The sequence below is a fragment of the Phaenicophaeus curvirostris genome, chromosome 10, assembly GCF_032191515.1.
Source record: "Phaenicophaeus curvirostris isolate KB17595 chromosome 10, BPBGC_Pcur_1.0, whole genome shotgun sequence".
In the NCBI taxonomy this organism is placed as follows: domain Eukaryota; kingdom Metazoa; phylum Chordata; class Aves; order Cuculiformes; family Cuculidae; genus Phaenicophaeus; species Phaenicophaeus curvirostris.
In genome coordinates this window covers 24,400,681-24,422,488 of record NC_091401.1, presented here as the reverse complement: position 1 = coordinate 24,422,488, position 21,808 = coordinate 24,400,681, and the positions used below count along the sequence as shown (strand labels likewise).

The following is a 21,808-nucleotide window of genomic DNA, read 5'->3' as shown; positions in this document are numbered from 1 at the left end:
TGCACTGTAGCAGAGATCAGGGGCTGTGCTAACCAATTCCACTCCTATTTAAAGTTTTCCCCCTACTTTAAGTTCATGGGAGAAGATGGTGCTTGGTTTATATCCTTACAACCAGAGAAAGTTTTAAAACTACCTCATTCGAGAATGAGAAATGGAAAATATTTCCAAAGGGTAGTGCAAACAATACCAGCCCTGGAAGTAACTCAGACATAAAAAGCAGTGGCAGTGAAAGGAACAGAAATGCTTTCAGAAGTATTTTTTAAAATGTCAGAGCTTATTCATTTTGATTTCCTTATCTCAGTTTAAGAGCAGTGCCCAGGGTCACACCAGAAGCTTGTTTAAGATCTGGAAGGCCATACCTAGGATTTAACTACCAATTGAAGAAATATTTCTCCTTCCTCCCACCCCAAATTCACCATGTAAATTATGCTGCTTCATGAAAGCTGTCTCCTAGGCAAATTAACACACCAAGACATTTAATCTATTTTCTTCCAATTCAGATTTTGATTTAATATTAAGTGAGATTCTGGATAAATATACCACCTACAATTGCTCTAGAAAACAAGGCAACATATTAAAACCCAAAGAAAACACAACTATCCACATTTTATTTCACATAAGCATAAATGAAAGGATTGTATAGAAGCAATTCCAGATCTACATATACAGAGCAGAATGAAAACTTTGCTTTTATTACTTCAGCCAGAACAGGCTAAAGTATCAAATATACGGTACAGGATGTTTTATGTTTGTGTTTTACACCTACATGAACAGCAACAAATTCATGCAAGCCTAAGACCTTCACATTAGTGTGTGATGGCTCCAATGCATCACTGTATATTCATCCCAACTACTCCTGTCTCTCCCATGTCTCTCAAAAACGCACTGACAGTTGATGATCTCCTATCTCACTTTCAACTGCAGTCAAATATCATAAGCTATACCAAAACGTTGTTAAAGCTTTGCTAATCTACAGTATATCAAGACAAAATTCATTTTTAAATCAAAAACTTTACCTTCAATCCCAAGAACATTTTGCTTCTTGTTTTCTTCTGATACTTCAAACTTCTGTATGATGTCAAGACAGTACTCTGGTGTCACATTATTCATCTGCACAAAAACATGTCAAAAATCTATTTTAGGCTTCTGGATCCAGCTGGAAAACCTTATGATCAAACATTGAGTTCATAGAATCATAGAATAACCAGGTTGGAAGAGACCCACCAGATCATCGAGTTCAACCACACATGACTAGGACAGTCAGCAGCGCTGCTGTAAATGGACTTTAAGACTTAGATTTGATTTTTGTCAGTGCCCCACAAGCCTCATGGAGAAAAATAGGAGTGAGGCATAGTGGACACATAAAAGCTGTCTTATTTTAGCTTAAAGATGAAAATTATCTGTTAAACACACTTAATAATAAATGCACTGGGCAACAGCACCAAAATGAGAACTAAGAAGTTATATTATTTAATATAATCTACTTAAATATGCAAAAGATTTGGCAGGGTTTGATTTCATTTTCATTCATTTTCCAGTTCTGTGATTTCATTACTTCCCAGAGAGTTCAATGTAATCTACAGGTTATGAAATAAATAATTGAATTCTGAAACGAATAACAGCAGTTCTTCTGAAACAAATTGCAGTTTTGTCACCAGCTTCAACTAGCCCACAGCTGAAGTCCTAACCGACTAGTGGGACTGGAGTATCACAATGCACTTATATTACCTCTAAAATTAAAGAAAGAAGTAGCTTCCATCACTCATCTCATCTTTTTTCACACCCTTGCCCTCCTTACATTATAGAATCATAGAATCACCAGGTTGGAAAAGACCCACCAGATCATCGAGTCCAACCATTCCTATCAAACACTAACCCATGTCCCTCAGCACCTCGTCCACCCATCCCTTAAACACCTCCAGGGAAGGTGACTCAACCCCCTCCCTGGGCAGCTTCTGCCAGTGCCCAATGACCCTTTCTGTGAAGAATTTTTTCCTAATGTTCAGCCTAAACACGGCTGCTTCAGGCAAAAGGCAAGAGGGAGGTTAGTCATCTTGCAGATTACACAATATTCATTGCTTAAATCGAAAAATGGCCCTTCTGTGATTTGATCTACTAACAGGCTTCTCTTTCAGGTGGCAAAACCAATTGTGTTTACTCCACTGTCTGTAGCCTTTGATGAATTTGCACTTTCCATTATTTCCCATAGTTCAGTATTCCCAACATCAGCATCCAGCTACATGGAAATCTAAAAGTTGGTTGACTTTCTTAATCTGGTCTTCCCTAAGAGCCTGATCCTGCCAAATACCAAGTTCCTCCTAAGAGATGTGAGTGACATGACTGACCTTATCTCATAACATCTACAAGGCTATGGCCTAAGGATGAAAAATCACCAAAGGAGGGGAAAAAACAGACATGTTTGTTTTAGAAGCATTGTAAAAGAAGGCAGGCAAGCAAGCAGTTCAACTCATATGGTGACCCAAGTTGATAAACTTGGTGATTTTTTTCAGCCTGCCTTCCTTCACCCTTCCATCTGTTTTCCTCTCTTGCACAAGGGAAGCCCGGCTCAGCCCATTTCACTCTCCAAGCATTTTATTTCTGTCTCCTAGCTAAGCCAACAATCATGAGACGCCTGAAGAAATTACACAGGATAATAGGAATGAGAACAATTCAGTAGAGAAAATAACTGATTATCCTAGCTCAAGTAGATGTTGCCGTTTGATTGCAAACACTATTCATAGCAGGCCCTTCTTCAGCACAAGCCGGTAGAATTAACTTTTTCATTATCCCCGATGGCTGAGTGGCAGGGTACTCGTGTGCTCTAGGAACGAAAATGTCTAATCTACTCCAAAGCGGCATCTGCTAGGGAAAAGTCCTCTGATTTGTGCTTTTTAACTGCAGCTTAAGAGAGATGACAGCTTCAGCTACTGATTTACATGTGTTTTCATTAAGCTTTGAAGCATTCCAATAGAAATAATATCAAATAGTAATGATCTTTGTTGATGGCTGAATATTTAGATAAATGGATTACTGAAGATGGGTAACAGTGGAACTTCCATTCTCTTAGATACGGGGTTACTTCCTGTACTAGTGGTTAAAAGCTTTAATTTTGATGCAGATACATCCTTCAGAAAAGCATCAGCCTTTGAATGACTAAGAAGACCTTGGTCTTCAAGTAAATGAACTAATTTTCCTAAAATAAGATCCTACAAAAGTTAAAAAAAAAAAAAGCAACACTAGCCCTAATCTTCAGGGAATAGGTAGGAGAAAGAAGGAAGAAATCACTTTTTATTACACCAGTCTACTTGGAAGAAGGTCAGATAAAACTATTGCCAAAAATCTAAAGTCCTCTGCAATGCCAGGTAATGGGAGATCTCCTTTATAAAGACCCACAAGCTAAGAATGGGAACTGTTCTCCTTTCCCGTTCTTATGGAAAAAAAAGAAAGAAGTTAGAGAAGAGCATCACCAAGGATAGGAGTTCCTAGATGTGATGCCAACCCAGCAGTGTGGCAACAGCACTCTTATGCTTTAGTTGTTCACAGTTAATCATTCCACAAGAAAAGTCAAAACACAAATAATCAATGCAAAGTGCAAGACTTCAGTGCAAGATTTCAGTGTAAAATGTCAAAACGTAGCAAGTCATCACATAAATCTGTATACTGATCTTCTGCTAAGCATGAGAGAAGTAGGAAGGCATCAGCCTCCTTTTCAACTGAAAGCTTCTTCTGCCTCATTAAAAGTTCTTTGAAGAAAGCAGCAAGGATTGGCCAAGCACAATGATCTGGTATTGTCTTCCTTGTCTGATATTAAGAAGCTCCATAGTGTCCTTTTTCAAAGTTCATGCACCAACACCAGTATTCTTATTATTTCCTATTCCTCTTGGGATACGAGTACCCAACATCTTCCAGTATGCAGCGTTTCAGATCACAGCCTAGCACAAACTGACATTCCCTGGCATACACTGTCTCATTCTATTCCTTTAATTCTTCTTCCAAAAGAGCAGGTATAATTGTTTCAAACATTCATTTTCTAAGAGCACTTAATCCCCACTTCTTAGCACTTTTGTTATATTCTCACTCATCACCGCATCACCAGTTATTCCTGTGACATTGTATAATTAGTGTAGGCAAGTAATAAGAGTAAACTTACTCTCTCAAGCAGGCTTAACTTAAAAATGTGCTGATCCACAGTGAATAATTGAGCAAAGGATTTACATTTACAATTATGTTTGCATATTCCGAGGATGTAATTGTTATAAAATTAGTTCCTCTTTGGGTCAGTTAAAAAGAGCGGTGGCATTAATTTTGGCCACCACAGAAGTAGTTTGGTTGGACCATCATCCAATATGCAGCACTCCTCTGGAGCACACAGACAATACTGCTAGAGGCAAGATCTCAGCAGGCTGTCTTTTTTTTCAGGACAGATGAAAACTGTATTGCAAAGTAAATAATCCATGGCAAGGCTGCAGGTGGCAAGCAGACACACAGGAAACCTCATCAGAACATTGCGGGCTTATAACACCAAAGTAGCCTTGTAACTGCATAAAACCATCAGCACAAGAGTCAAAAAGGTGTCTGCTATGACTGAAATAAAAGCACTTGATGTGATATGGATACAGCAGAACGAAAAAGGGAAAGACAGACGCTGCAGCAGCAATTGGACAACAGCCACAGGCTGGTTGACCCACCAAGCACGGGGCAGAGTCACTATGGGGCTTCCAAGACCAGGTCCACAATGGCAACCACACACCTGTATTTCTGTATTTTAACAGTTCTCAAAAAAAAAAAAAAAGAAAAAAGAAAAAAGAAGCCAGCTTAGCAAGTTAACAAAATCCTCAAATTCCTTTTGTTCTATCCTCATGCTGCAGAATACGTAAAAGTCTTGCCAAAAGAGAAGCAGATGGAGTTGAACAGACTGTCCACAGATTTCCAAGCAGCCAGATAAGAGCAAAAGCAAAATGCTGCTTGTTTGAAGGCACTTAAGAGCTGCATAATGATTTGGAGCATTATCAGCTTTTGAAGGCAATCTTGCCTTTACCCCAGGACATTGTAGTGTCTGTGTTCTGAAAACACTGAAGGGTAAAGCTGCTCTAACATTGTCAATGCTGGGAAGTGGGAAGACCCAAGGGAAGAGGTAAAGAAAGCACAAGGTGCTTCTACACTACACTGCCAGAGGTTCACCCACAGGAGATCATGCTTTTACTCTTCTTTATTTTTTGGGGGGAGGAATATTGTTGAGCAGAGCACTTACAACAGATAAGTCTGTCTGCATTCAGCATTTAGAGTAATGTGTACACAGAGAAGAGGATGCAGTATACCAGACTTGACAGTGGACTTGTTTTTCCTGCTGCATCAGTAGTTTCAGAATATCCTCATACACCCACAAAGACAGCTCTTCATCCTCTCTCATGTTTTTCTTCCTGCTCCAGGTCCCTGAGTGCCCCCCCTACCACTGTTCTTCAGCCGTTTCTGGGCACTTCAGCATCTCCATGAACATGTCCTCCCTAGAGCATCTCTTTGCTTTCTCATCAGTGTCAACCTTGCTGCTGCTACCACTGTCAAGCGTGCTCCACGCTGAAAGACACCCAAGTAGAAGGCAGGGATTCAAAAAAAGAAACAAAAGAAAAAGCAGTGAGCTGATAAAACTTAGGACAACAGCATAAAGGGAAAAAAAGTCAAAAATATTTTGTGCTTTAAAGTTGTAATTGGTGGAAATGCCAGAAACAGATTGCTTGTAGGAATCTAGGTGTTGAGGCTGTCACAGCAAGACCAGTGATGGGATAGAGCTTCATGTTCCAAGGGGGCAAAAGGAAGAACCAAGATGATATATGTGCCAGGGAATTGCCACAGTGGCCAGCAGGGCTCCCTGAACCTCACCTCTCTCAACTGCTTCTCCCCGAGCAATTTGAGATCAACGTGCAGCTGCCAGATGTGAAATTTTCTTTAAGAACATTCCACACACCTGTAAGGAATGACTTGAAAACAGACATTCCTGAAGAAAAACTGGGAAAGATGGCTGAAGGGGAAAAAAAAAAAAATAGACTCCTGGACATCTTGGCAGGTTGGTGCAAAATCCACCTTTGTATTATATCATGAAAGCATAATCTTCCCTTGAAATTGGGTAGAGATTTAAGCCACATCCAGGAGGTGGTTCTTTGATGTAATTTAAACTGCAGTCTTAATAATAAAAGCAGTAGCCCTTACAAATCCATCTACTACTGATACTGGGGAACTCCTGGGATGCAGAACACAATTGCAGGATTCAAATTTGCTTACAGGAAAGGATATGTAAACACAAAGATTTCCCTTAGTGTCACCACATTAAGCCATGCGTTGGCAAACCATTTGTAGATAACAGTCAGAAACAGTTTGCTTTTCCTATTTCCTCACGTATTTCTAGCTTTAAAATACATTGCCTACCATCCTAGCTCAGAGTACATCTGCCACAACCTTTACTCGTGAAAGCCATCTCCTGGAAATACAAATGCTCCCCCTCAACACCAACAAACAACCCAGGCAAGCGATGCAAGAGGAAGCAACCATGCTAAGACACACAACAATCAGCTGTAATTAAGAAGTGGGGATAACGCCATTATAAACAAACAAACAAACACTAACCATATTGCACTACACTTGCTTTTCCACTACCATAGAGTCCAAAAAGGTTCAAACTCTTTCTGAAAGTATTTAAAAAAAAAATAAAGCCTTTAGATTTTTCTGTTACAAGGTCTATGCTTTAGCCCCTACCTCAAGCTTTTCCATAAAATCCTTTCCCTTTACATGAACATATCTATATATGTATATATCTATATATATGGGTGCATAGTATTCCCATACCTTCTGTTCCACCTTTAGGAACTGAGCAAGTTCTTCAACGGTAAGGTGATCTTTCTTGTCACTGTAGCTTAAGAGCAGTAAGTAGAGATCTCGACGTAAGGACATCATCTTGTAAAACACTGAAAATTCTTCAAAATTTAGAGTTCCTTGATTCTCATCCGTGTCTGCTTCCTACGGGGTAGAGACACTCAGGTGAGCATGCTAAACACAGAGGAATACAGGGAACCAAACAGAATAGGATTTACGTAATGAACAGAAATTTAATAAATTCTAGTTTGCAAGATTCTCTTCAGACTCAAATCCTAGTAGGCTAAAACGACTGCAAAATTATATCATCTGTTTGATTTCTTTTGTGAAAACGGTTGCTACACTAAAACCACAGGTTCCCAGTGACACTCTCAATTCCATCTTTAGTTTTGAATTTGTCTCCCATGCAAAGAGGCTCACCCGGGGCTTTATTCTGATCTCTGTTCCTTTCCTGTATACCCTGCAGTTATCCTGGATTAAAACATAGCAAGGAACATAATAATTTCACCCTGTGGTTTCCCCTAACAACAGGGTCTGATGTTTCTAAACATTTACAGTAATGCCAGTCTTAAATATACATTAATTCAAACCACAACACTCTCAACTCCCTGTCAATACTCTGTAGAGGGGACAAGTCTGCAGCAACAAGACTCCACACCAAAATATATGCCCAACAGCCCCAGTCTTGATGGTAGTTTTTGTTTATCCTCAGACGTAGGAAAAGAAAACAGTACTTAACGCATGTTAATACAAGCTTTTTTACTGTGAACATCTGCCTAAGAGGATTCCTTTGGATTTTCAAAACAAAGAATATATTCTGGAGAACTGCTGTCAAACATTATGTAGGTCTCCACCAAAAATGAACTTCAGGGAAGCTACAACTCTCGCTAAGTTTGAGGCTGTAAGCAGATAGCGGGGACAAAGTGAAATCAATGTTTAGAAATGTGCTGCTGTTCCCTTCAACGCTCCTTTTATATTCAACCATAATAACTTTAAATATGCCTGCAAGCTCTAGGACATTAATTCAGGAATAGGTTGGGAGCAAATGCAGCAAAATAAAAATAAGCAAAGTAGCTTATTTTTAACCAAAAGTTGCTGCTGATTATACAAAGGCTGGTGGTGGCTAGCGTGCCCCTACTTCATTCCTAGACACTTTAGCAGTGAAGAGGAGCATCATCTTTCCTCTCAGTACACAGCTGCACAACTCTGCCTCTCCTGCAGGGAGACAATATCAGCAAAACCCAAGGATCTCATGGAGCTGCATTTCATTACACTTCGTTAACACTACTGCCATCTGAGCTACACACTCAGATCACAGCAAGTAAGTGAAGAAGAAAATAACTCCCAGCTATCTTGGTGTAGAATGGGATTTAAAGTCATTTTACATTTACTACATATCTTAAATGACATTACTAATTTGTGGGAACAGGTACAATCCAAATTCACCTCCGCAACACAAGCCTACTTGTTTCCACACTTCTAAAGTCTTCGGGGAATAACCTATACTCCATAGATATACCTTTAATGTAGATTTTATGCCAGATAAACAAAGCGCTTTTGAGCATACAAGTCTCTTCAACTTCCTCATGTTCATTGCAAACCAGCTTTTGGCTGGTACTGTTTCTGAAGAGTTAAGATGATTTTATTTTGCTCTCCATTATGTCCTTGGCTTATCTTTCCTTTCCTACAGTAAAGGTTAGGGCTGCTGGAAAGAGGAAAATAGTAACTGTTTTCAGCCAACAAAAATGAAAAAAAATTATTCTGGCTAAATAAGAAGTTGGTATAAAAAACTAATTACCTCCATAAAGCTAGTATCTATTAAATAATTTTCCATAAAGGAAATGAAAAAAAGATTCCAATAGAAACAGAATATTTCATGGTCCATCACTGCCAGCATAGAACAACCCCATTCACAGCACTGAAAACAATCATGCATCTGAAAAAGTAATATTAATAATTTGTCTTCTATGTGGTTCATGTTGTTAAAACATTGTTGTGATGCATCTTTGTCCATAAAAAGGTAAAACTCGGAAAGAGCCTGTGAAGTGTTGGAAAGGACCGAGTTTTAAGTCCCACCTTGCAGATCTTACTCTGGCTTTATCCAGACATAACCCAGCAATACTTTAGGACAACAACGTTGTGTGCTAGAGGTCACCAACCTGAAACATCTGCCGGACCTTCCTGCGGGGCAGGTTGACATTTAGTTTATGCATCAGCTGGTGGATCTCTTCGATATTTAGCAGGCCATCTCCATTCTTGTCTGCCTCCTCAAAGGTCTGTTTGACCCAGCTACAAATACGTCAAGGAAAGGTACAAGAGGGTGATTTCCTCCCAGAGGAGGAAGGCAGAGGAGAACCTTAACACCTCCCAGGGAGAAGAACTGAACATTACAAACGTCTTTTTCAAGTTAGTGCATCTGGGCAAAACACTTGAATTAAGACTTCCCACAGCCTGTATTAGAGTTATTGGGGTACACTGTGAAATAAAGTCATTGCTGGCAAAGATCTACATGGTTCTTCCCACACTGATGCCCAAGTAAAGCATTTTTTACTACTGTGCACTTTCTGGTACAACTTGCTATTGTACTTTCTACCTGGTGCAGCTAACGCTGGTGACCTCCACAGAGTTATATCTGAGTTTTGAGACTCGACTCAAAGGAATCAAGCTCAACAGCCATTTCTACCAGAGATGACATTAATCTAGCACAATAGGATAGAAGGAAGACACTGTGAAATCAGCCCATTTACATCATTATCAGCCTGTGGTTTCCATAAGAACCTCATTAAAAATTAACCACTCTTGTTTTTCCAGGCTCTCTCCTCCAAGACTGTCACACAGATCTTTCATTCATATATTTGTAAGTCTTCCATCTCCAAGCAACTTCTTTATCCACACTTTTCTCTCTGATATCTCTGCTCTCACCCTCTGCCACACCTTTCATGGAGCAACAACAACTCCATAGAATTGTAAGCTGCCCAGAGAAAGTGGATAGGGCTCATAGATGTTCTGTTTCTCCCCTCACAAGGGCAAAAGGGTATAAAATAAAGCAGCACCTGTCAAATTCTGAAAACATGGGACTGTTCTTCACACAACATATGGCTCATCTCTAACATAACCTTTTTGGGGGTGTTCTGCATGTTTACAGAGGTTTGAGTTGACACTCAACCAGCCTTTTCCCCCTGTCCTTGCCACAGTTTCATTCAAGTGATTAAAGCAGTACTGGTTTACGACAATTTACAGCTAGACTCACAATACCAGTCCTATTGTGCTCTTTTCTGCTATGAGCTTCTTCTCTAAGAATGTTGTCTAAGTTTTCAAATACTACTGGGCTTGCTCAGATATCTCCTTCCACTTCTCCCTCCATTCTACTTGAACTTCTCCGCGTCCTAGCCAGTACCTTTCACCCTCTCTTTGCACATATACCCCTATGCAGCTTTTGCAAGTTCTTACACTAGCTGGAACTGGTACAGAGTCATTTTGTCTACAGCCTCCCAGCTGGCACGTTTGATAACACAAACAAGACTTGAAGTGATGTTTCACCAGTAGAGAACACACAGCAGCTCAGAAAAGTCATGGATAAATATAGCAAGCTGAGTATGTGTGCAACAGAGCATGCAATATATCCCCCAAATGGATCTGTGCCTATCTTCTATCAGATTTAAACACTGAAAAGATAAATTAAAAAGAGCTGAAGAGTGTATATTCTCCAGAAGGAGTATTTACAAGATTTACAAGTGACCACTGCAGATTTCTGCATCGCAGAGACAGGTTACAGTTTTAATCAAGATGAGGGAGTGCTGGGGATGGTGGTTTTTCTTTTTTGGTTTAGGGAAGAGTGTTCTTTGTACCTAACATACTTGTCAGCATTCGCGTGAAAGAAAGAACATCAAGAAAACATTCAATGGACATGATCTTTATAAGTTCATTTGGGTTACTAGGCTACAATGAATATTTAAGGAACTTTAAAGATTTGTGCTCCTGACAATCAACGGAGGCTGAGAAGCACACACAAATATCTGACATACACCAACAGAAACAGAGACAGCCAGGGGTTACTAATCAGTTTACTGAAAGACTCCCCAAAACATTAGGGTTTCACCTGTGTAGAGGCTAATAAACTCACGTTTTCAATTAGTAATATCTTGAGAACAGTGTCTTCTAATGGATCTTGCAATTTGTAGAAGAAGAATAAAAGCACAGTTGGGCTAAAGGGAGATGACAGCAATCCTGAAATCATGCTGGGGTTAGTATATATTGAGACAACTAGAAATGACTGTTTTGACCCTTCAATAAGAATTCCATTACAAAATGCAAGTCTGTCCCCTGACTTCAATGGAGTTTAATCCAGTCCCTAAGGCACAGCTGATGTTTGATTGCACAGTTAAGTGTCCACGTCAAACCCATAACTCCAGTTCCCATCACGATCAACAGCAAGATTTTTGGTCACTTAACAGGAGGTGAAAGGACATTCTATGCTGAAGTCCCTAAAACCCAAGCCAGGAATATCAAATCAGAAGCTGGAGCTCAGGCTCACAAAAGGATACTGATCGTGCGTTCTCTGTCGCTTGGCGAGCGAGTCCTCATCGCTTATTCCAGCCATCAAATATTTCAGCCCTGTGATCCAGGTGCGAGCTTCCTCTGGGTTAGACGTAATCAGATCCAGTGACTCCATGTGGTTGCCATGGTAGATGGTAAAGCAACAGCTTGGGTCAAAGTTGCCCTCCGCATGGCGGTGGAAGATTTCAGACTGTCGCCCTTCGGTGACTTTGTAAATGGAATCGATGACAACTGGGGGGAGAAGGGAAAACAAAAACTAACATGCTTGGATATCCACCCAATTTCTTTCTGCTTCTGAGCGATTCTGAATTATTCAGGCTAAAAGTCATTAAACATTTTGCCATAGTACATCTTCACATCCAAAAGGGCTTTTTGATTTCAAGGCTTACACTGCGGAAGTATCTTCAACAGGAGGATCCAAGGGCTGGAGCACCTCCCATACGAGGACAGGCTGAGAGAGCTGGGGTTGTTCAGCCTGGAGAAGGCTCCAAGGAGACCTTAGAGCAGCTTCCAGTATCTGAAAGGGCTACAAGAAAGCTGGGGAGGGATTGTTCACAAAGGCTTGGAGTGATAGGACTAGGGACAATGGGGATAAACTGGAGAAGGGAAGAGTTACACTAGACACAAGAAGGAATTTCTTCACCATGAGGGTGCTGAGGGACTGGCCCAGGTTGCCCAGGGAAGTTGTGGCTGCCCCGTCCCTGGAGATGTTCAAGGCCAGGTTGGATGGGGCTTGGAGCCCCTGATCCAGTGGGAAGTGTCCCTGCCCATGACAGGGGGTAGAACCAGATGGGCTTTAAGGTCCCTTCAAACCCAAACTATTATACGATTCTATGATTCTTATCCTTGCTCTGGCCATGCCACTGTGACCTCAAAGGCAGGTCAGTGGAGGTACAGGCAGGTCACATCAAGGCTCTGAGTGCTCCCTGCTGCATCAGAGGGCTGGCGGGTAATTGAAGGGGAGCCTGAGGAAACAGATGTCAAGTGGATTCTGTCAATCAGTGAAACACTGTGTAGCTCCAAAGGGGCTCTCAACAGCAGGAAGACAGGGATAACTAATCGTTGTACTTGGGTGACACGGCTCCCAACACCATGGCTCTAAACAGCTATGCTGTTCAAATCAGCAGCTCTCAGTCACTATACGCTGGCCCAAAAACATCAACTGTCACCATCTGTAGCCTTCCCAACTGCTTGTTTTTAATCTCAAGCTTCCGTGACATTTATGTGAATTTCTAGTCCTTATTTTCATCAATAAACCACTAATTTGAATTTCCAATTTAAAACTGAGCAGCAGGAACAGTTTCAACAAGAAATAATGCCATGTAACTTTGAGATGCAATAATGCCTAAAGAAAATTATCACTGTTAAGATTAAGAAACCTCAGTCTAAGCTTTTCTAGGTTCTGTGTTTACATTTGTGATGTATACACTGAAAAGAGTTTAGCATCGTTTGTTATCGAGTCACTCTTCATTTTGCTCATATGGAGCCTATGGAAAATGTTGACATCTGACTGAACTACACCTCCATCCTTCCGTAATCATGAACTTGTAGTTGGTTAAACTCTAGTCACAGTCTTGAAAACCTTCGTGCAAGCATAACACCACATTTAAAATAAGCATGAACAAGCATTTATTCAATCCAAAAAATATTGTTCCTTCTGTAATTCACATTCTATTACTGAACTGACCAAGAAAGTAAAAGAAATACTAAATTTTACTTTTTGCTTTTTCGCTTTTTCTGGACGGTCTCCATCGGATGCAGGTCCTGTGCTCATCCAGGTAGAAGAGACGAACTAGCCCTTTGGTGCCACTCTTCAGCTTAACCATCTGAGTCCCAGACTGCATAACACTCATGCATCTTTCAACTGCGAAGCAGAACAGAATCAATTCAGCTTAATGGCCATCTAATTCCACTAACAAAATGACTCATTGACTTTCCAACAGCTGCCAAGCATACACATATTTTTACCCACACCTTTAATGGCAACAAGTCATTACTGTTATAAGAGACATTATTTCTTCTTGTTCACAACTAGCTTCTCCACACTGGAAACTAAAAAGATCATATGTTAAAACACCTTCATGACATAGGAGGCAAAGAAAACCTTATCATGTACTGAAAGCGAACATTTTACAGTTGTTCCATGCTTATTTTTTTATTATTACACACAGTGCTGTAATTCTAAACTGGCACTCTGCAAACTTTGAATGGTAGGACTATCACTCAAACTCTACATTCCTTCAGGCTCCGTAATCCTTTAACTTAGATCTTGTGCTTTGGACACAGTTAGAACTGCTAACAGAACTATAAATACACAATCCCTTCTCCCTACTACACGCATTTACACCCTCTCCATCCTGCTACCAAATTTCAAACACACAGTGTGATGGTTTCCTTTTATCCACCCATCCCATCCGGGATGATAAGGCTTTGTTTCTCTGTTTTGACTAAAGTATATCCATCTCCTCCATTTCATCTCACATATTCCCTCCTACGGTTTTCCAAACAGTAGGATCAAGATAACATTTCCTCTTGATCTCAGTATATATCCATGCTCTTAAATTACCTTCTCCTGTTTTTATCCATTCACAGTCTCTCCTCACTTGCTATCACTCCAAATTCACCTCCCAGATGATTTGTTTACACTCTGGCTGGCTCCCAAATGCTATCTGGGTCTATCTTTATTTCTTCTTATCATGCTTCTTCCCTTCACCACTTCTCTCTTCAGCACTCCTGGCTTCACAACAAAGGATAACACACCCTCCCACTGCTCTGGGCCAGAGCTAGGATTTTTCTCAGCTCCTGACACCTCCTTAGCAAGCAGCAGCGGACTCACTACCAGCTGAAACCCCCCAGTGCTCCCATATACCAAAGCACATTGTGGTGGCCTGTCCACTTCCACAGCAGAAGCACAGCCAGAACACATCTTCCAGCAGAGCCGCCCAACCCCAAAGCCATCAATGAAGGCAAACAAGGTTGCTGTTCCTTCCAAAGGTCTCCAGTGCAGCAGCCTAACTGTTAGACAAACTCAAGATGAGCAACTGGACCAACTTCCTCACACAAAAGCCTTTCAGCTAGCAAAGCAAACTCCACATCAAGTGACATCACCACGAGTGGTGTTTTTGCAGAGTTGTTTTTCTTGGTGGAAAGAGGACTTGGGTTGAGTTGAACAGAACCAAACTCTTCTAAACGCACCACAGACGTGCACGAGCGCCTTCAATTTGTCCTTTATTTTGCCTACATACGGCCTTCTCCAAATCATCATGCATCTCAAATGAATGCATGGGTTTGGAAGTGCTTTAAGATGAGCCAGAGAAGTGATATAAATCATGCCAGAAATAGATGTTATACATTATCCACACACTGAATGTGGCACTTTTATCTGTCTGGAAGTGCATACAGTGCAAGGAAAGAAAACTCTTACACCACAAGAGATGGAAAACTCAGAACCTCAAATAAGAAAGAGGAACTGGAGCAAAAATAAAACTTACTACATATATATATGTGTGTGTCCATATACAAACCTTCTCTTGGAGACTGAGCCTTTCACTTTGGAACTGAGTTTAGATCAAGATTGCCTTGGATTCATACCTAACACACAAGCAAGAACTGTCCTCCAGCACAGAACTAGGGCTTTCCATAAGTACACGTTGTAGTAGCGTGTGTGGATACGCAAACTTGAACTGCTACATTAGCCTGGCATACAAACTGCATGTAGGTTCTTATTCTGCTATTAGGGTGATCAATTGCAACAGGCTTTTAGCTTAGGAAAAGTTTAGCAGCAAGCTACTCAACACAAAAAATCTGCTTCTTAGCACCTAAGCCTATCTGTAATTAATAAAAGTCTTACAAAAATAACTAAGTCTTTAGTCTTTCTATCATCACCAGCTCAGTTGGTTTCACTGAGATGTTGTGGAGGACCGCTAGTAAAAGGCAGAAGTAAAAAAGACTACATTAATGTAAGAAAAGCAGAAAATGCGCTACAGTCAGGTCATTGCAGCCAACAAAACTGCAGGGAGGGGGGAGGGAAGATCAGAAAAGGCAATCCAGTGCCTGCTCCACGGTTTCAATAGCATGAACGCTTCTACATCATATTCATAATCGCTACAGAGGTATTTCACATACATATCTTGAGACAGACTTCAGAATCAAAGTTCTGTGGAATAGATTTTAAAGCACTTTTATCAAATATTTATAAGAGTGGAAGAAATCCAGCTCCAGCCCAATATCTCAAGTCTCCGCTTCTCAGATCGCATCTGCAATAACTCTAGTGCCCAAGTAAGCACCACCTTTTCTGCTTGCACTTTTCCAATTCCAAGAAGATATCAGCCGAACACAAAAATATAAAGAAAGTACATGCATAAGAGTTCATTGCATCATCCTTACTGCATAGGTGTTAATAATAGAAAGAATTCACTTTAAAGAAGGGGCTACAGTAATAGAAATGCCAAACTATTCATTGGCCCACTGGATTTCAGCTCTGCAAACCACTTATAAAACACATCATCCTCCCCTTTAAGCTATTTATAAAATACATGCACGCAAAGCAAAAAAGTCTTTTTCAAATCTATTCCTAATATGCTAATTTTAGTCTCTGGCCAGACATTCACCAGCGACAGACATCTCACATTAGCATCTGAATAAGGGAAGTTATTGAACAGAGGCAGTTCAGAATAAAGCTCCAGAAGAGCAATTCAAGAAAGCTTTCACTAAGGTATAGGAAAAGTGGTTCCAGAAAAACATTTAATCCTCTAGATAAACCACTAATACTGAGTAAAAGAAAAAGCTCCTCAATGCAGACATACATTAAAATTTGAGAAAACAATACATCACTTCCATTAGATGGCATTTTTCTAACATAAGATTTTTCTAACACAAGGAGTAGCTGTGCTTTTTTTGCCAAAAGTCTGATAATGAATTAAGTTAAACTAGAATACAATGTAGTTTATGTGTTACAGGAACAAAGAAAGTTAATGAATCTGGAAATTCGAATACACTATTATGCTTATGCATTGCATATTTAAAGCTTTACTTTCAAATTAAAAAAAATCTGAGAACTACGAAGTCACTTCTGTTTGTTTCCAGAGTTACACAAATCTATTCTTGACAGTCTAAAATCATCCACACAGATATCCTGCAGTTTAACAGGTTTTACTAATATTGAAAGTCAGTCAGGTCCCCCCCTAGATACCCACTTAGAGCAAAGCAGACCTGAATTCAAATATAATTTCTTAAATTTTCATTCAAGCTACGATAATCATTCTTAGTATTACACACATCTCCTCTGTCAAAGAAGCTGCTTCTCTATAGAATGATAAACCAGATACAAACCCATCTGTGCCAGCTGGACTTTTTCCGAGGTAGCCACGCTCGCCAGCACACGGTAGACCTCAGAAGCCAGGAGGAAAGCCATCTGAGCTCCCAGTAACTCCAGATGTTACTTGAAATCTTGCATATTAGGCGGATGCTGTTTATTCTACCTGCCAACACTGCTCCTTGCTGCTGAATAAATCGAGCCGCTGTGCGAGAACACTAAGCTGGAACTCTGACCGCTAACCATACGCGGCCTTACGTTCAAAAAGCACTCTAATCTGCCCCAAATCAGGCAACGCTACCTTCAGTCCAGCCCTGCTCTAATCTATCCCCATGTGCAATCAGGTCTTAAATAACCAGGGGATGGCTCAGCACTGCGCCCTGCAAGAACCTCTCGCAGAAAGTTCCCACCCTGTTCACAGGTTTAACAGCCATTCCCTGTACAAGTCCTGTTTTTTTAAGTTTTTGCAACTAATTTTGTTTAATTCTGTTAATATTCTAGGCAAATTCATTTCTTCATTTCTAGGCAAATTCCTAATTTCTTGATTCTCAGCAGTAATAGTCACAACATGCACATCTGCCTGCTGCTGTGCTTCACTACAAAGCCTTTAAGGCAGGCTGGACCCATTTGGTGATAGCAGAAGGAAAACATTTAGGGAATGAAAATGTTATCCCTGGTGGCAGCACTTCCATTAAAACTGAAATGCTCGTTGATACACAGGGCACATCGCAGCAGTGAAACAAATGTGGTCTCACCGTAAAACATGGTTATCTGAGATTAAACAAATATGCTGGCCACTTCACAACTGGAGCCGAGGAGCAGGCACCGTGCAGGAGCAGCACCAGCACCTGATAGATGCTGGTTGGGATGCTCGGTGCACACCAGCTCCCCCATCACCTCTGTGCAACAGCCAAGGCTGCACTAAGGTTTTCTGGGTTATCTCAGCTCCTGAACGTTTGTTCTTGCTGTGCCCTCAGCCCTCATCACCTTCCCCAGTGCATCCTTCCAGTCAGGTAACCCTAAAAGCAACAGCAGGAACAGGTTTGAGATTTTTTTGCTGCTCTCTTTTGGGGTTTACTTGCTCAAGATAATATTGTTACCTAACCATTAGAGGCAAAACTCCCTGTTATGAAGAACCTACAGAAAAACCTTGATGCAATACAGGTTTTGGATGAACAGGAGATGATTTCACTTTTTTTTTAGCCAATTTCAGTGAGATTTCCCTTTAAAAAACACTATTTTTTCCACCATTGCCTTCAAAGAGGCAAAGAGATGATGTTAACTATGTGAACAAAAAGCTCAAGGTCCTGAAGGTTTTACTCTATGGGTCCTGTGCAGGAAGTCACACACACATGCAAAGTTCCAACTAAATAATTTCCACGCTTACCCCAGGTTTACTCCCAGCAGCTTGCTGCCACAGCGGCACTTGGTTCACCCTGCGCAGAGCTTTAAAAAACTCACAGAACAGTTTAGGTTGGAAAAGACCTCCAAGATCATCGAGTCCAACTCTAAACCCACCACTGCCAAGCTCACCACTGAACCATGTCCCTAAGCACAACATCCACACATCTTTGAAATACCTCCAGAGACAGTGACTCTACCACTTCCCTGGGCAGCCTGTTCCAGTGCCTGACAACCCTTTTCCATGAAGTAATATTCCCTAATATCCAATCTAAGCGCCCCTGGTGCAATTTGGGGCCGTTTCCTCTTCTCTGAAGCAAGAAGCAATAGGACGAGGGACCAACAGCCACCTCACCACAACCTCCTTTCAGGAAGCTGTAGAAAGGTATGAGGTCTCCCTGCAGCCTCCTCTTCTCCATGGTGAACAAACCCAGGTCCCTCAGCCACTCCCCATAACCCCTGTGCTCCAGACCCTTCCCCACCTCTGCTGCCCTTCTCTGGACAAGCTCAAGCCCATCAACATCTTTTTGTAGTGAGGGTCTCAAAACTGATCACAGGATTCAAGGCACAGAATTTCTCATCCCTGTTTCCTTCAGCTTCCATGAGACACCAGAAAACCATTAGACAGCATACACACGTCTTTAAATAACGAGCTATTAATTCCATTTCAGGACAGCCAGTAAAACCTGTTTTGGCAAAGGGTAGCGTGTGCAACAAAGCTGGTGAAGGGGCTGGAGAACAGGCCTTATGAGGAGCGGCTGAGAGAGCTGGGGGTGTTTAGCCTGGAGAAGAGGAGGCTGAGGGGAGACCTCATTGCTCTCTACAACTCCCTGAAAGGAGGTTGTGGAGAGGAGGGAGCTGGGCTCTTCTCCCAAGTAATTGGTGATGGGACAAGAGGGAACGGCCTTAAGCTGAGCTAGGGGAGGTTCAGATTGGACATTAGGAAAAATTTCTTCACAGAAAAGGGTTATCAAGCACGGGCAGAGGCTGCCCAAGGCGGTGGTTGAATCACCATCCCTGGAGGTGTTTAAAAGGCAGGTAGATGAGATGCTTGGGGTCACTATTTATTAGTAGAAAGGTACGGTTGGATTTGATGATCTCAAAGGTCTTTTCCTACTTACTGATTCTATGAACTGCTACATGGAAGCAGCTCAAGCGTTCCCGGCAAACTCTAAGACAATACAGTAGGATGGGAATATAGGGAATATATCTAATAGTTTTAGGAAGAGAGTCCTACAATCAGGTATAAAGATTCCACCACACAGGTCATGAGACAGATTGTGTTTTTAAAAAATAAAAATTAAAACAAAAACCAACTCGCTGCCATTCACAAAAACAGTTCTTATTTTCCCCCATCACATTATATTGAGAATTTAATATTTCAAAGCGCAACCAAAAGGAAAAAGGTTTAGTCTCACGTCTTGCTTTTATGGACTTAATGTTACAGCCCTCTGAAAAACCAAAAAGATTAAATAAGGGCTAAAGAGCATTACCAAACAATGAGAGGTGTAATTACAAAAGAGGATATAAGCTGTGCTTCTGAATTACATGCAGCAAGCTGCATTAAGCAACATTAAGCATAAGGAGATAAAAGAAGGCCATAAAATGCAGCAGTTTAATTGCATCATGAGCCCTTCTCCCTTGCATTCGGTATTTTTAGCTTTACTATATACTTTGCAGGTATGTTGTTCGTTTCTCTCTTCATAGAATCATAGAATAACCAGGTTGGAAGAGACCCACCGGATCATCGAGTCCAACCATTCCTATCAAACACTAAACCATGTCCCTCAGCGCCTCGTCCACCCGTGCCTTAAACACCTCCAGGGAAGGTGAATCAACCCCCTCCCTGGGCAGCCTCTGCCAGTGCCCAATGACCCTTTCTGTGAAGAATTTTTTCCTAATGTCCAGCCTAAACCTCCCCTGGTGGAGCTTGAGGCCATTCCCTCTCGTCCTGTCCCCTGTCCCTTGGGAGAAGAGGCCAGCTCCCTCCTCTACACAACCTCCTTTCAGGGAGTTGGAGAGAGCAATGAGGTCTCCCCTCAGTCTCCTCTTCTCCAGGCTAAACAACCCCAGCTCTCTCAGCCGCTCCTCGTAAGACCTGCTCTCAGGTCAAAGAGACAAAAGAGCTAAAAGGCAGATGGTTGGTGGGCAACAGAGGAGTCTCAGCATGCTCCCATCACTGGAATCATCTATCTGGATCCAGCTTGGAGTGCTTTTTCTAGTAACACAGATGCCCATTCCCAGAAGCAGGCAGGGAAGAAATGTGCGGAGAAAAAAAGACACCACTGAACTATAGACCAACATGCAGTTAAACTGTAACGATCCAAGTACCGAAGATACTCTAGATGCAATCACAAAGCCCATTCGTAGCTGTCTCTTCTCATCCTTCTGCTTGGCAGTCGCTCACTCATCACAAGCATACAGAAAGTTTGCCTTTACACTAATGCCATTAAAAGCCATTTCCTCCCTACCTTTGTCCCCCGGAGGGTACATTTTATCTAAATCCCATAAAACAGCACTAATATCCAGCACACCACACGGCTTACGGCTAATGTCATCAAATCATCTATTGCTGGTTCGTTACATAACTGCCAAAAAGCCCAGGAGAGCAAACAACATCGGAGACTACAGAGGTGAGTCTGGGGGAATGAATCCTTTTTAATAGCCACATCTCGTCTTTTATACCAGTTTCTAATTTGATTTGCAGCTACTCTTCCAACCCCTCACAGAATTTTACATTAAGCTTCTTACAGTGGATTTAGTCATAATCCCTGTGAAGTTCACGGACACGATGGGGACATCTCTCACACTTCTGCAGATCTCAGGGAGCCCTCAAGGAAACCATCAGCGGGGACACCCAGTCCTGGCAGGGACCAGCAACAACAGAGCAGGAACATCATGGCAGCCCTCAAGAAGACAGCAAATCGAATCCAAACGAGTATAGTAAGGAGCAACACAGAAACTGTGACTACTCAAAACAGTTGCAAACGTCCCACAATCAATGAAAAACATGAAATCTGAAAGACAACTCATACTTGTAAATCCACTAAAAAAATCTGGAGTAAAAAAAGAAACTTCAGAACAAAAATATATCCTACCAAGAAGGAAAAGAACCTAAACAAAACCTAAAATCTACCAGCACAGTTTTAACTCTTTGTAGGTCTGGGAACTGTTTGATGGTTTCTCTTCTTTAATTCTTTTTTTAAAAAATTACCCAAACCAAAATCTTGGGAGCAATAACTCCCAAAAGTTACGAGTAACACACATTTTGTCATTACTGCTGCCTTAGCCTCCCAGATCGAGATTGCTGCCTTAATGCTTCTAGGATGATTGATTTAACTAAGCTTATTCTCACATTATAAGTGAATAGGTTTTGCCGTATGCCTTCTCCAAAGCAGATTCTTGATAATTTGTTTTTCTTGCCATGGGAGCACCCAGAGTCCATTCCCAGATGGAGTCTCTGTCCCGTCCCTGCCCTTTGCACCTACCGATCCCCAAAGAGTTTTGATTATCCGTATTTATAAATTCTGTTCTTACAGTGAATCTACCTTCTACAGAGCACCATCCAATACAGAAAATTACCTGCTAGAGCAAGTAATTTATCCTTATTTACAGGGCCCATGATCCCCTTTTTGAGATTCTCACTTCAGCGCAGCAACTGAAATCTGAGAG

At 41.3% G+C, this 21,808-nt stretch overlaps 1 protein-coding gene across 7 annotated transcripts in view; it reads right to left on the bottom strand.

The window, feature by feature from the left end:
- PLCH1 (phospholipase C eta 1) overlaps nucleotides 1-21,808 on the bottom strand; it is a 62,255-nt gene that overhangs the window by 23,894 nt on the left and 16,553 nt on the right. For 3 of the 7 annotated variants that reach the window (XM_069865184.1, XM_069865185.1, XM_069865186.1), the window contains exons 2-6: nucleotides 13,139-13,285; nucleotides 11,409-11,652; nucleotides 9,024-9,153; nucleotides 6,838-7,008; nucleotides 1,017-1,110 (exon numbers count right to left, since the gene is read on the bottom strand). In XM_069865184.1, the coding sequence (XP_069721285.1) occupies nucleotides 1,017-1,110; nucleotides 6,838-7,008; nucleotides 9,024-9,153; nucleotides 11,409-11,652; nucleotides 13,139-13,285 (786 nt within the window). Of the gene's footprint in view, nucleotides 1-1,016; nucleotides 1,111-6,837; nucleotides 7,009-9,023; nucleotides 9,154-11,408; nucleotides 11,653-13,138; nucleotides 13,286-16,752; nucleotides 17,024-21,808 lie in introns of those variants that run through there. The other 4 variants (XM_069865181.1, XM_069865183.1, XM_069865187.1 and 1 more) reach the window with 3 other exon arrangements.